This window comes from Pristis pectinata, chromosome 10 (genome assembly GCF_009764475.1).
Source record: "Pristis pectinata isolate sPriPec2 chromosome 10, sPriPec2.1.pri, whole genome shotgun sequence".
NCBI lineage: Eukaryota > Metazoa > Chordata > Chondrichthyes > Rhinopristiformes > Pristidae > Pristis > Pristis pectinata.
In genome coordinates this window covers 95894047-95909215 of record NC_067414.1, presented here as the reverse complement: position 1 = coordinate 95909215, position 15169 = coordinate 95894047, and the positions used below count along the sequence as shown (strand labels likewise).

Sequence of the window (15169 nt, the reverse complement as noted above, 5' to 3'; positions counted from 1 at the left end):
CTCAACAGCAACGAGGCCCGGGAGCAGGGCAGTATCCACACTGAAGGCTGAAGACTTGGACTGCAGTACAAGTACACCATCCGAGTGAGGGCATGTCAGGGGAGATCAGAGATGTTGGAACTGTGACCACCTTCAAGGGAAGGAGACAGATCCGACTGTGGTAACCACGGCAACAAAGCCAGAAAACACTGCAAACATTCAGCAGGTTGGGCAGCATCTGTGGGAAGAGAAACAGAGTCAAAGTTTCAGGTTGAAGGCTCCTCGTTAGAACTGAAACATTGACGCAGTTTCTCTCCCCACAGACGCTGCCTGACCTGCTGAGTGTTTCCAGCATTTTCTGGTTTTGTTTCAGCTTTTCAGCACCTGCGGCTTTTCTTAATTTTCAGCTCCAGAGACACCTCTCTGCTGTCTGCCGCATGGAATGTCCTCGCTAGGGTCCCCCTTGTAGTCTGGGCTCGGTCGGTGTAATATCAAGTTGTTGCTTCTGTTGTTAGATTGCTCATCTCCATTTTATTTTAAAATATTTCCTCTGGTATCCAGCGCGTCCACACAAACCACAGGAACAGCATCACCTCAGGGACTTAGAAACAGAATCAGGTTTATTATCATTGACTTAGATGACATGAAATTTGTTCTTTTGCAGCAGCAGTACAGTGCAGACATAAAACTACTATAAATTACAAAGTAAAAGCAATAACGAGGCGGTGTTCATGGGTCCAGGGACCGTTCAGAAATCTTATGGCGGAGGGGAAGAAGCTGTTTCTGAATCGTTGAGCGTGGGTCTTCAGGCCTCTGTACCTCCTCCCTGACGGTAGTAATGAGAAGAGGGCATGTCCCAGATGGTGAGGGTCCTTAGCGATGGATGCCGCCTTCTTGAGGCACCGCCTCTTGAAGATGTCCTCGATGGTGGGGAGGGTTGTGCCCGTGATCGAGTTGGCTGAGTCTACAACCCTCTGCAGCCTCTTTCGATCCTGTGCATTGGAGCCTCCACACCAGGCGGTGATGCAACCAGTCAGAATGCTCTCCACCGTACATCCATAGAAATTTGCAAGAGCCTTTGGTGACGTACCAAATCTCCTCAAACTCCTAATGAAGTAAAGCCACTGGCGTGCCTTCTTCATGATTGCATCAATGTGTTGGTCCCAGGATAGATCCTCTGAGATGTTGATACTCATGGAGCTATACAGCATGGAAACAGGCCCTTCGGCCCAACTCATCCATGCCGACCAAGATGCCCATCTAAGCTAGTCCCATTTGCCTGCGTTTGGCCCATATCCCTGTAAAATATTCATATCCATGTGCCTGTCCAAATGTTTTTTTTTAAATGTTGTCAGTGTACCTGCCTCAAACACTTCCTCTGGCAGCTCGTTCCATGTACATACCACCCTCTTTGAGTAAAAAAAATTCCTCCTCAAGATCCTACTAAATTTTTTCCCCTCTCACCTTAAACCTGTGCCCTCTAGTTCTTGATTCCCCAACCCTGGGAAAAAGACTGAGTGCGTTCACCTGATCTATGCCCCTCATGATTTTATACACCTCTATAAGGTCACCCCTCAGTCTCCTACACTCCATGGAATAAAGTCCCAACCTGTCCAACCTCTCCCTATAACTCAGGCCCTTGAGTCCTGGCAACACTTTCTTAAATCTTGTCTTCACTCTTTCCAGCTTAATGGCATCCTTCCCATGACAGGTTGACCAAAAGTTACACAATACTCCAAGTGCAGCCTCGCCAATGCCTTGTCCAACTGCAACATAACATCCAACTTCTCTACTCAAATGGAGACACAAGAGACTGCAGATTCTGGAATCTGGAGCAAAATCGAAAACACTGGAGGAACTCAGCGGGTCAGGCAGCATCTATGGGGGGAATGGACAGTCAACATTTTGGGTCGAGACCCATTGTCCGGGACTGCTGAATCCAGCCTAGATGAAGGATCTCGACCCAAATCGTCAACTGTCCACCTTCCTTCCATCGATGCTGCCTGACCCGTTGAGTTCCTCCAGTGTTTTGTGTGTTGTTCTGGACTCAGCGCCCTGACCGATGAAGGCCAGCACGCCAAAACCCCTTCTTCACCGCCCCGTCTACCTGTGACGCAGCTTCTGGGGAGAACATCTGAGTCATGCCACCACGTGTTGTTTTATCTGGGATCTTGCTGTGCAGGAGTGGGCCGACGCTCTACTCTGCATCAGAGGAGCGCACCAGCGCTTTGGAGGAGTGCGGCGTCCCCTCGGGCCGTCCTGAACCGGGAGATGAAAGGTGCTACGGCATTGCAGAGCCTTCCTCTCCTGTCCCGGTGGCTGGGTTGCTAATCACCACAGAGTTGGCTGCCATGGAAACAGGAGACTGCTCCGGCAGTTCGGGCTGCCTTGCCAGGGGTGGAGGTGGGGGACTCCCGACAGCTGCTGTGCGGTCCAAAGCCCCGTCAGGTTGCCCAGGGATGGTCTCCCACCCAGTGAGATGAGGGGTGCATCGCCCCTCCATGTGTCCACACTGCCCACTGCCTCATCTACCCCAGGTGAAACCCAAGGCTCATTGGCTGTTGTGAACTACCCCGCAGTTGCAAATGGGAATCGATGAACGAGGGATACGTAGCACCAAACAGCAAGGAAGCAGGCCCTTCAGCCCAACAGGTCTGCACTGACCATCAACCACCACGGCTCGGTACGGCAACTGTTCTGCCCGGGACCGCAAGGAACCGTGGAGAGTTGTGGACACAGCTCAGCACATCACAGAAACCTGCCTCCCCTCCATGGACTCTGTCTACACTTCTCGCTGCCTTGGTAAGCAGCCAACATAATCAAAAGACCCCTCCCACCCCGCACATTCTCTCTTCTCCCCCCTCCCATCGGGCAGAAGATACAAAAGCCTGAAAGCACGTACCACCAGGCTCAAGGACAGCTTCTATCCTGCTATTATAAGACTATTGATCGGTCCCCTAGTACAATAAGATGGACTCTTGACCTCACAATCTACCTCGTCATGGCCCTTGCATCTTATTGTCTGCCTGCACTGCACTTTCTCTGTAACTGTAACACTTTACTCTGCATTCTGTTATTGTTTTATCCTGTATTACCTCAGTGCACTGTGTAATGAATTGACCTGTACGATCGGTTTGCAAGACAAGTTTTTCACTGTACCTCGGTACATGTGACAATAATAAACCAATTTACCCACTTACACGTAAATAGAAAATTAAAAAAATAGGAAATTTGATCTAAAAACCAAAGTGGAAATACTCAGCAGGTCAGGCGGCATCTGTGGAGAGAGACACTGAGAACTTTTGCAGACAAAGTTTGAGAAGTCACTCCCTGACTTGCTGAGTGTTTCCAGCATTTTCTGTTTTTACCCACTTACACCAATCCTGCACTGGTTCTCCCCCAGATTCTACCCCTCACCCACACACTGGGGGCAACTTACAGCGGCCAATTAACCCACCAACCTGTGTACTCTTGGGACGTCAGAGGAAACCGGAGCACCCAGGGGAACCACACGCGGTCACAGGGAGAACGTGCAAACTCCACACAGACAGCGCCCGAGGTCGGGATCGAACCTGGGTCTCTGGCGCTGTGAGGCAGCGGCTTCACCAGCTGTGCCACTGTGCTGCCTGTTTATTCAGAGACATAATTTTGAATCCCACCAGGGGAGCTAGGAATTTAAATTCAAGAAATTAAATCAATCTGGTGTTACAGCTGGCCTCAATAAGGGCCACCATGTAACCACTGGATCGTTGTGAAAACCGATCTAGTCCATTAATGTCCGTGAGTAGAGGAAATCTGCCGTCCTTACCCAGTCTGGTCGATCTGACCAGTCCTGGGCCCAGCGCATTGATGCAATCACGAAGAAGGCATGCCAGTGCCTCTACTTCCGTAAAAGCTTAAGGAGATTTGGTATTTCACCAAATACTCTAACAAATCTACAGATGCGCTGCTGGAAGTATCCTGACTGGTTGCACCATGGTCTGATACGGCAGTTCCAACGCAAACGAACGCGAGAGGCTTCAGAGAGTAGTGGACACAGCCCGGTCCATCACGGGCACAGCCCTCCCCACCACTGACAACATCTACAGGAGGCGCCGCCTCAAGAAGGCGTCATCTATCATCAAAGATCCCCACCATCCGGGCCGTGCCCTCTTCTCGCAGCTACCGTCAGGCAGGAGGTACAGAAGCCTGAAGTCCCTCACCACCAGGTTCAGGAACAGCTACTTTCCCACAACCACCAGGTTCTTGAACTGACCTGCACAACCTTCACCCTACCTCAGCAACGCAACACTACGCACCACCTCTCGCACTGCCACGGACATGTCTCTGAATGTGTCTTTGTATTTGCACTAACGTCTTGCTTTTCTACTGTCTTTTTTTGGTCTCCCTCTTCACTCTTGAACAATTTATAAGTAATTTATTTTCCGTGTGTTGTCTGTACCTACGTGCCTGTGAAGCTGCTGCGAGCACATTTTGCATTGTACCTGTACCTCACATGAAATTAACTCAACTCGACTACGTGACTCCAGCCCCATGACTCTCAGCTGCCTCTTTAATGCAGGGGCAATTAGAGATGGGCAATAAGAACGTAAGAAATTGAAGGAGGTGTGGACCATTCAGCCCTTCCACTTGAAGCTACAAGCTCCTGGCTATCCTTTACCTCAGCACGACTATCCTGCTCTGACCCCATATTCCCTGCTTCCCACAGCAGATAAAACTGCCAGCATTGTCGGTAGCATCCACATCAATGAACAAGGAGGTAGGTAAGCGTGATATCAGTTGCGTGGGCCATGCTGAGAGCGCTACACGCTAAGGAAAGCATGTGTCAAGTCTGAAACACGCAAACCTTTAGATCCCTCCTTTAGGCTCTACGAGAGAAACGGCAAGAGGAGGCTATTCGGCCCCTCTCTCCTGCTCTGTCCTTCAATGAGCTCGTGGTTGGATGTTTACCTCAGTGCCACTTTTCCTGCATTCGCCTTTTTATCCCCTTAAAGTCTATCAACCTCCATCTTGAATGCAGGTGACTTGAGTCTCCACAGCCCTCTCGGGCAGAGAATTCCAAAGGTTCACCACCTTCACTCCCTCCTTAAGCTCCTTGTCTATTTCTTCTCATATAATGGACTCCTTTGGCCCAACTCGACCATGCTGACCTAAGATGCATGTCCCATCTGCCTGCGTTTGGCCCATATCCCTCTAAATAGTTTCTATCCATGAGCTTATCTTTTAAATGCTGTAATTGTACACACCTCTACAACTTCCTCTGGCAGCTTGTTCCACATACCCACCATCCACTGTGTGAAAGAGTTGCCCCTCAGGTCCATTTTAAATCTTTCCCCTCTCGCCTTAAACCCTTGCCCTTCAGTTTTAGACTCCCCTACCCTGGGGAAAAGACTGTGATCATTCCCCTTATCTACATCTCTTGTGATTTTCTGTACCCCTATAAGGTCACCCCTCAGCCTCCTTTGCTCCAGGGAAAAAAATCCCTGCCTATCTGGTCTCTCCTCATAGCTCAAGCCCTCCAGTCCTGGTAACATCCTCGGGAGCCTTTTCTGTGCCCTCTCCAGCTTGATGACGTCCTTCCTATAGCTGGGCGACCAGAACTGCACACAGTGCTCCAAATGTGGTCTGACCAACATCTTCTACAGTTGTAACATGATGTCCCAACTCCTGTACTCAGTGCCCTGACCGATGAGGGCCAGCCTGCTGTCGGATCCGGTTATTTTCGAATCCGCAGGTTCTTTCGGGAGTCCAGGAATGAGTTGAAAACAATTTGGTGCTTCACAAAGTTTTATTGGAAAAGTTTAAAACAAAGAAACAGTGACAGAGCACATTGCACTACCTTTACTACTGGGAGATGAGCCGAGACAAAAGGAACTAAAGATGAGCTATGGCCGGGGGGGATGGAAGAGAGCAAGAGAGAGATTAACAAAAAATGACGCCTTTTACACCTGAGATAAGAGGCTCTCCGTAGCTAACAATAGTCCAATCAGAAAACCGATTAGATACCTGTGGCAAAACCACCCAATAAGAAAACACATATTCACCTGATGGACGAACCAATAAACTAGGAAGCGGCCATTCCTTGTGCAGCCACTTGAGGTGTATTAAACACTATACGTGTTAAAAAACTACTTAAAACAGTCGAATCCAACAGTCCCAAAACCTTCTTCACCACCCTGTCCACCTGCGTCACTATTTTCAGGGAACCCCTGGGTCTCTCTGTCCTACAACACTGTCCAGGGCCCCGTCCTGGTTTAACTTACCAAACTACAACACTTTGCACTTGTCCGAGTTAAGTTCCATCTCGTGATTCCCTGGCCCACTTTCCCTGTTGGTCTTGATCCTGTTGTAGCTGGTGGTGTTTGGTCCCACAGTGAAGTTTTACCACATTATAGTATGCAGTGGCAAGTTGTTGTATTGTTAAAGGCACTATGCAAAGCCAAGTTGTTGTTAAAAGTACCATGTAAAAGTTGTTAAAAGTACCATGTAACACCCTTGTGTACTCGTTGCAAAGGTGACAGATTTTTTGCTGCTGTTTTGCTGCTGTTTTATTGAATGGGGACCATCCCTGACTCCAATTCAGCTCAAGAACAAGAATTGGCCACCATCTCCATCTGCTGGCTGATTGGTGAATTGCAGAAGCAATCGATAGTTCAGACAGATGCAAAACACTGTCTTAACTCAGGAACTCAGCAGGCCAGGTAGCATCCGCGGAGAAAAGCAGGCGGCCAACGTTTCGGGTCAGGACCCTTCTTCAGGACTGAAGATAGGAAAAGGGGAAGCCCGATATATAGGAGGGAAAAGCAGAGCAGTGATAGGTGGACAAAAGAGGGGAGGTGGGGTGGGCACAGGGTGGTGAGAGGTAGATGCAGGTAATGAGATAGTGATGGGCAGTGGCGGGGAGGAGGGGAGAGCACATCCACCGGGGGATGGGTCAAAGGGAAGGATAAGGAGAGAGGCAAAAAGGGCTAGGAGAAGGAAGAAGAGAAGAAGCACGGTGGGGGGGGGGGGGGGGGGGAAAAGGGGGGTGGGGATTACCTAAAGTGGGAGAATTCAATGTTCATGCCGTCAGGCTGCAAGGTTCCAAGACGGAAAGTGAGGAGCTGTTCCTCCAGTTTGCGCTTGGAATTGCGCCCGGCAGCGGGAGGAAGTGTGTCGTGGTAGCCAAGTCCAATTCTGGTTGCCCCATTACAGGAAGGATGTGGAGGCTTCGGCGAGGGTGCGGAGGAGGTTCACCAGGACGCTGCCTGGTTTAGAGGGCGTGTGCTGTGAGGCGAGGTTGGACAAACTTGGATTGTTTTCTCTGGGTTGTCAGAGGCTGAGGGGAGGACCTGATAGAAGTTTATAAGATCTCTTTATTAGTCACATGTACATCGAAACACACAGTGAAATGCATCTTGTTGCGTAGAGTGTCCCTGGGGGCAGCCCGCAAGTGTCGCCACGCTTCCGGCGCCAACATAGCATGACCGCAACTTCCTAACCCGTACGTCTTTGGAATGTGGGAGGAAACCGGAGCACCCGGAGGAAACCCACGCAGACACGGGGAGAACCCGTGGGAGAACACGGGAGAACCACGGGGAGCACCCGGAGGAAAACCACGCAGACACAGGGAGAACGTACTAAAACGGGGAGAAACGTACTAAACGATGAGAGGCATAGATTGAGTAGACAGCTGGCATCTTTTTCAGCAGGGCGGAAATGTCTAATACCAGAGGGGCACGCATTTAAGGTGAGGCGGGGGAAGTTTAAAAGGGATGTGGGGGGCAGGTTTTTTTACACAGAGAGCGGTGGGTGCCTGGAATGTGCTGCCAGGGGGTGGTGGTGGAGGCAGATACGACAGAGGCATTTAAGAGGCTTTTAGATAGGTGTATGAATATGCCAGGAATGGAGGGGAAATGTATCACGTGCAGGCAGAAGGGAATTAGTTTACTGGGCATCATGTTCGGTGCAGACATTGTGGGCCAAAGGGCCTGTTCCTGTGCTGTACCATTGTATGTTCCATGTTCATCCTAATTCCACTTACCAGTACTTGATCCATAGGCTTTCTATGCCTTGGCGATACAAATGCTTGTCTAGATACTTCTTAAGTGTTGTTAGAGTCTCCGCTTCTGCCACCAGGCAGTGTGTTCCAAACTTCAACACTCTCTGGGTGGAAAAAAATGAGGTATGTAGGAATTTCTTGTCGTAGAGGGTGGTGAGTCTCCGAATTCTCAACCCCTCACTGGAAGGATTTAAAGAGGAGTTAGATAATTAAATTAATGGTTATGGGGAACCGGCGCAGAAGAAGGAAGGAAAGATTTAGAGGAATATGGGGCAAACGTGGGCAGATGGGACTAGCTTGGTGGGCACCATGGATGAGTTGGGCAGAAGGGCCTGTTTCTGTGCTGTATTACTCTATGACTCTGAGAGGAGATGAGGCCTGGGGGCAGATCAATCGTGATCATATTGAATGGCGGGGCAGGCTTGAGGGACCAAGTGGCCTACTCTGCTCTCCTGTACGGTGGAGACATTCTGACTGGTTTGCATCGCCGCCTGGTGTGGAGGCTCCAATGCGCAGGATCGCAAGAGGCTGCAGAGGGTTGTAGACTCAGCCAGCTCCATCATGGACACAACCCTCCCCACCATCGAGGACAATCCTCAGGAGGCGGTGCCTCAAGAAGGCGGCATCTGTCATTAAGGATCCTCACCACCCGAGACTTGCCCTCTTCTCATTATTACCATCGGGAGGAGGTACAGGAGCCTGAAGACCCACACTCAACGATTCAGGAACAGCTTCTTCCCCTCCGCCATCAGATTTCTGAAAGCTACCTCATTATTCCTTTTTTATTTAGCACTATTTGTTTATTTTAGGTTGAGTGAGCTCGGGCTTTTCTCTTTGTAGAGGAGGAGGATGAGAGGTGACTTGATAGAGGTGTACAAGATGATAAGAGGCATAGATCGAGTGGACAGTCAGAGACTTTTTCCCAGGGTGACGATGGCTAACACGAGGGGATATAATTTTAAGGTGATTGGAGGAAGGTATAAGGGGGATGTCAGGGGTAAGTTTTTTAGAGAGTGGTAGGTGTGTGGAACGCACTGCCAGCAGAGGTTGTGGGGCAGATACATTAGGGACATTTAAGAGACTCTTAGATACATGAATGATAGAGAAATGGAGGGCTATGTGGGAGGGAAGGGTTAAATAGGTCTTAGAGCAGGATAAAATGTCGGCACAACATTGTGGGCCGAAGGGCCTGTACTGTGCTGTAGTGTTCTATGTCCTATTTTTGTAATTTGTAGTAATTTTACGTCTTTGCACTGTACTGCTGCTGCAAAACAACACATTTCACATCATCTATGTCAGCGATAAGAAACCTGATCCTGATTTTCTTGCCTTCCTAAAGTGTGCAAGATAATGTTCCTAGATGGTCCTGAGACCTGGGCTACCTACAGCAGGCACTTCAAGGCACCGGACAGGTAGCAACCGCTCTGTCTCCATGAAATCCTCCAAAATTCCCCGGAAGGAAGGGCAAATCAATGTCAGTGTCCTCTCTGAGACCAAGCTCCCCAACACTGAGGCACCAGTTACTCCCGGTTGACAACACTAGCCAGACCGCATCGCTTGCCTGCCTGACTGCAGACCTCCGACACTCTTATCTGAGCTCTGTCGTGGGGAAGAGATAATCAGATGGGCAGAGGAAAGGATTCAAGGAAGTGCTCAAAGCCTCTTTGAAGGAACACACACCCCTCACCAGCTCCTGTACATCCCTGGCCATGACCAAAGAGGACGAGGAGTATGGATGCTGTGGAGGACCGTGACGGATTGGGAATGCTCAGAAGCCCCCTTGGAAGCAACGGAAGGAGGAGACCGCCTCACTAACTACCTGAGCGGACAGCCTCCTAACTGCCCCATCGGTGGCAGGACAAACAATCTGCTGGGGGAAACTCAGTGAGTTGAGCAGTGTCTGTGAAGAGTTGTCAGCATTTCGGATGGAACCCTGCAGCAGGGCTGATCGACGCGCTGAGCTCCTCCAGATTCCAGCGTCGGCTGTCTCTTGTATCTCCGTCTGTGGAAGAGTCAGCAGTTCCCACGTGGGGACTCATCGGTCACCTCAGAACCCACAGAGCCGGGGCGGGAGTAAGTCATCCTCGATCCTGGAGGCCCAGGAGGAAGGTGACAAGGTCAGGACTGGGAGGACCAATGATGGTCGGGCGTACATAATGAGAGTATCCGAAATCTGGAATAAAATCCGAAAAGCTAGAAAAGCTCGGCGGGTCGGGCAGCATCTGAGGAGAGAAAAAAAGTTAACATTTCGGGTCTGGGACCCTCTACTTTGACCCACCTCTAGAATTCCCAATCCACCTGAAGGCTCTTACCTTCTCTTGACCAATATATTGCTAACTGCCAATGGGCCATTGATGACCTCTGTCCACTAAAACTCTGAGGAAGGCTCACGGATCTGAAATGTTTCTCCCTCCAAGGATGCTGCCTGACCTGCTGAGTGCTTTCAGCTCTGCTTTCATTTTAGGATGTGCCCGATGGATGGTAAGGCCCTAGAAGGTACAGAGGAACAGAGGGACCTTGCTGTACATGTCCAACGATACATGAAGACAACGGTACAGATAGATAAGGCAAACAGGATATTTGCCTTCATTAGCAGAGACATAGAATGTAAGAGCAGGAAGACCATTGTATAACTTTATAAAACATTTGTTAAGCATGGGTGGAATATAGTTCACAGTTCTGGCCACTATTGGAAAGATGTGACTACACTGGAGATGGTGCAGAGGAGGTTCACCAGGAGGGAGATAGGAGCTTAGTGGAATGGTGTCATGACAACAACCTTTCCCTCAATGTCAGCAAAATAAAAGGAGAGCTGGTCTTTGACTTCAGGAAGGGGGGCGGTGCGCACACTCCTGATACTATAGCCTATAGCCTGTCCTGGTCCAACCACATAGGCGCCACGGCCAAGAAAGCTCATCAGCGCTCAGGAGGCTAAAAGAAATTTGGCATGTCCCCTTTGATGCTCACCAACATTTATCGATGCACCATAGAAAGCATCCTAACTGGATGCATCACGGCTTGGTATGGTATCTGCTCTGCTCTAGACCACAAGAAACTGCATCTATCATGCAGGGGACCACTGGAGGAGGCCTAGACGGATCATCCACTGGGGACTTCCGGCTGACGAAAGTCGAGATTATTGTCAGATGCACAAGTCCATGTGTGCACAGGTGCAATGAAAAACTTATTTGCAGCAGCATCACGGCACAGAGCATCATGTCAGCAGCATTCACAAGAAAAACATAAATTAAACACAATTTTTACGAAACAAAACATAATTAGAACAAAAAAACAAAAAAAAATTAAAATAACAAGATCTTGCAAATGCTTCATCTTTCCCTTTTGGACTGATGAGCTGGGCCCCCCTATTGTTGCGGACGGGGATATTTGCAGAGCACCCTCCTCCGGTGAGTTGTTTAATTGTCCATCGGTATTCACGACTGGACGCGGCAGGACTTCAGAGCTTCGATCTGATTCCGTTGGCTGTGGGCTCGCTTAGCTCTGTCGTCGCGCGCCATTTACGTTTGTCTGGAATGCAAGTGCTGCCGTCCTGCGGCTTCACCAGGTGGCTGCCTCACTCTGAGATGTGACTTCTGCTGCTGCAGTCACGCTCTCCTGCGCTCTTCATTGAACCAGGTTGGCCCCCTGGTCTGGTGGTGGTGGTAGAGCAGGGGGACATGTTGGGCCGTGAGGTCGCAGGTTGTGGTTGAGCACAGTTCTGTACTTCCACCGTGAGGACGGGATTCAGTCTCCATGGGGACGGTGCGGTGGTCACTCCCACTGATAATGTTGCGGACAGACACACCTGCGACAGGTAGATTGGTGAGGACCAGATCAGGTAGGTTTTTCCCTCCCGTCACCCCGCCTCACCACCTGCCCCAACACAATCTAATTGGTAGTTAGTTTATTACATTCACATAGAGCACGGAAACAGGCCCTTTGGCCCAACTGGTCCATGTCGACCAAAATAGGTTTCTTATCAGTCACATGTACGTCGAAACACACAGTGAGATGCACCTTTTGCGTAGAGTGTTCTGGGGCAGCCTGCAAGTGTCGCCACGCTTCCGGCGTCAACATAGCATGCCCACAACTTCCTAACCCGTACGCCTTTGGAATGTGGGAGGAAAACCGGAGCACCCGGAGGAAACCCTCACAGACACACAGGGAGAATGTACAAACTCCTTACAGACAGTGGCGGGAATTGAACCCGGGTCACTGGCGCTGTAAAGCATTACACTAACCGCTACGCTACCGCGCCTGTCTAAGCCAATCCTATTTGCCTGCTCTTGTCCCTTAGCCTTCCAAACCTTTCCGATCCACGTACCTGTCCAACCGTCTTTTAAAAGTTGTCATTGTACCTGCATCAACCACTTCCTCTGGCAAGCTCGTTCCACATACGTACCGACGAGGTACAGTGAAAAAGGTTGTTTTGCATGCCATCCATACAGATCATTCCGAAACATCAGTACATTGAGGCAGTACAAGGGAAAAGCAATAACAGAACGCAGAATAAAGTGTTCCAGTTACAGAGAAAGTGCAGTGCAGGCAGACAATAAGGTGTAAGCCCATAATAAGGTAGATTGGGAGATCTAGCAGCAATATCCTTTAGCACTCAATCTACAGTTTAGGTATTGGATTTGGTTTATCATTAAGTGTACTGAGATTATTTTTCAAAAGAAACTGAATTCAAATTCTCAATCAGGTACGGTGGATTTGCACATTGTGCTGTTCACAGAGGGTGGTGGGTGTGGGGAACGAGCTGCCAGAGGAAGTGGTAGAGGCGGGTACAATTACAACGTTTGAAATAATCTTGGACAGGTACACGGATAGGAAAGGTTCAGAGGGATATGGGCCAAGTGCGACTAGCTTGGATGGACATCTTGGTCGACATCATGGACGAGTTGGGTTGAAGGGCCCACTTTCCTGCTATATGACTCTATGTGCCTGTGATGCTGCTGCAAGTAAGTTTTTCATTGCACCTGTGGACTCGTGCATATGACAATAAACTCCACTTTGACTTTGACAATGTGAAGAGCTGATATGGTCTTGCTTAAATGACAACACCATGCCCAGATTTGTCCTTACTCAGTAGTGGAGCAACAGCCGGGGTTGTTACACCAAATGCCCAGAGTGGGGCACGAACCCATGACTTGCCACCCCAGGGAGAGAGCTGTCCTCCTGTCAATGGGTGGCAGAGCGGCTCAGCTGGCAGAAGTGATGTCTCTTCGCGCCAGAGACCCAGGCTGTCTGTGTGGAGTTTGCACGTTCTCCCTGAGTCCGCGGGGGTTTCCCCCGAGTGCTCAGGTTTCCTCCCACATCCCAAAGATGTGCGGGGTCGGTGGGTTAATAGGTCGCTGTAAATTGCCCCTTGTATGTGGGTGAGGGGTAGAAATGGTAAATTGGTTTATTATTGTCACATGTACCGAGGTACAGTGAAAAACTTTGTTTTGCATGCAGTCCATACAGATCATTTCATCACATCAGTGCACTGAGGTAGTACAAGGGAAAAGCAGTAATGCAATGCAGAATAAAGTGTTCCAGTTACAGAGAAAGTGCAGTGCAGGCAGACAATAAGGTGTAAGGACATGATGAGGTAAATCGTGAGGTCAAGAGTCCATCTTATTGTCCAAGGGGAACGGAGGCTTATGAAGAAGGTGAGGAGACATGGGATCCAAGGGGACATTGCAGTGTGGGTCCAGAACTGGCTGGCCCACAGAAGGCAAAGAGTGGTTGTTGAGGGGTTGTATTCTGAGTGGAGGTTGGTGACCAGTGGTGTACCTCAGGGATCTGTACTGGGACCCTTACTATTTGTGATTTTATAAATGACTTGGATGAGGAAGTGGAGGGGTGGGTTAGTAAGTTTGCGGATGACACGAAGGTTGGGGGTGTTGTGGATAGTTTGGAGGCTGTCAGTGGTTACAGAGGGATATAGATAGGCTGCAGAGTTGGGCTGAGAAGTGGCAGATGCAGTTCAACCCAGATAAGTGTGAAGTGGTTTCACTTTGGTAGGTCAAATATGTTGGCGGAATATAGTCTTAATGGTAGGACTCTTGGTGGTGTGGAGGATCAGAGGGATCTTGGGGTCCGAGTCCATAGGACGTTCAAAGCAGTGGCGCAGGTTGACTCTGTGGTTAAGAAGGCATATGGTGTATTGTCCTTCATCAATTGGGGAATTGAATTTAGGAGCCAAGAGGTAATGTTGCAGCTATGTAGGATCCTGGTCAGACCCCACTTAGAGTACTGTGCTTAGTTCTGGTCACCTCACTACAGGACAGACGTGGAAGCCATAGAGAGGGTGCAGAGGAGATTTACAATGATGCTGCCTGGAATGCAGAGCATGCCTTATGAAAGCAGGTGGAGGGAATTCAGCCTTTTCTCCTTGGAGCGACGGAGGATGAGGGGGGATCTGATAGAGGTGTATAAGATGATGAGAGGTATTGATAGGGTAGATAGTCAGAGGCTTTTCCCCAGGGCTGAATTGGTGGCCACAAGAGGACATAGGTTTAAGGCGCTGGGGAGTAGGTATAGAGGCGATGTCAGGGGTAAGTTTTTTACTCAGAGAGTGGTGAGTGCGTGGAATAGGCTGCCGGCAACGGTGGAGGAGGCGGATACGATAGGGTCTTTCAAGAGACTGTTAGATAGGTACATGGAGCTGAGCAAAATAAAGGGCTATGGGTAAGCCTAGTAACTTCTAGGGTAGGGACATGTTAAGCACAGCTTTGTGGGCCGAAGGGCCTGAATTGTGCTGTAATTGTTCTATAACAGTGGGATAGACTATTGAACGGTCCCCTTGTATGATAGGAATTTGGGGTGAGAGGTGGAGATTGTCAGAATAAAATGGCATGAGTGCAAATGGGTGCTTGATGGTCAGCAGGGACTCGATGGGCCGAAGGACCTGCTTCTGTACTGTATGCAAGGATGCAATTCTCTCTGCAAGTGAGGATGCTCAAACTCTGGGCCTCCTGTCAATCACCTTGCCTCCGGGCTTGGTCTCAGCGCCGGCGAGCCCCGGGCCGCCTGTCAATCAGCGCCGGCGAGCCCCGGGCCGCCTGTCAATCAGCGCCGGCGAGCCCCGGGCCGCCTGTCAATCAGCGCCGGCGAGCCCCGGGCCGCCTGTCAATCAGCGCCGGCGGCGCCACCTCCTCTTCT

General features: G+C 49.9%; 1 protein-coding gene across 1 annotated transcript in view; it reads right to left on the bottom strand.

Moving 5' to 3' along the window:
- stum (stum, mechanosensory transduction mediator homolog) overlaps window positions 1-11538 on the bottom strand; it is a 50951-nt gene extending 39413 nt beyond the window's left edge. The window contains exon 1 of the mRNA XM_052025455.1: window positions 11459-11538. Within this exon, the coding sequence (XP_051881415.1) occupies window positions 11459-11538 (80 nt within the window). The remainder of the gene's footprint in view (window positions 1-11458) is intronic.
- Window positions 11539-15169: the final 3631 nt, after the last annotated feature.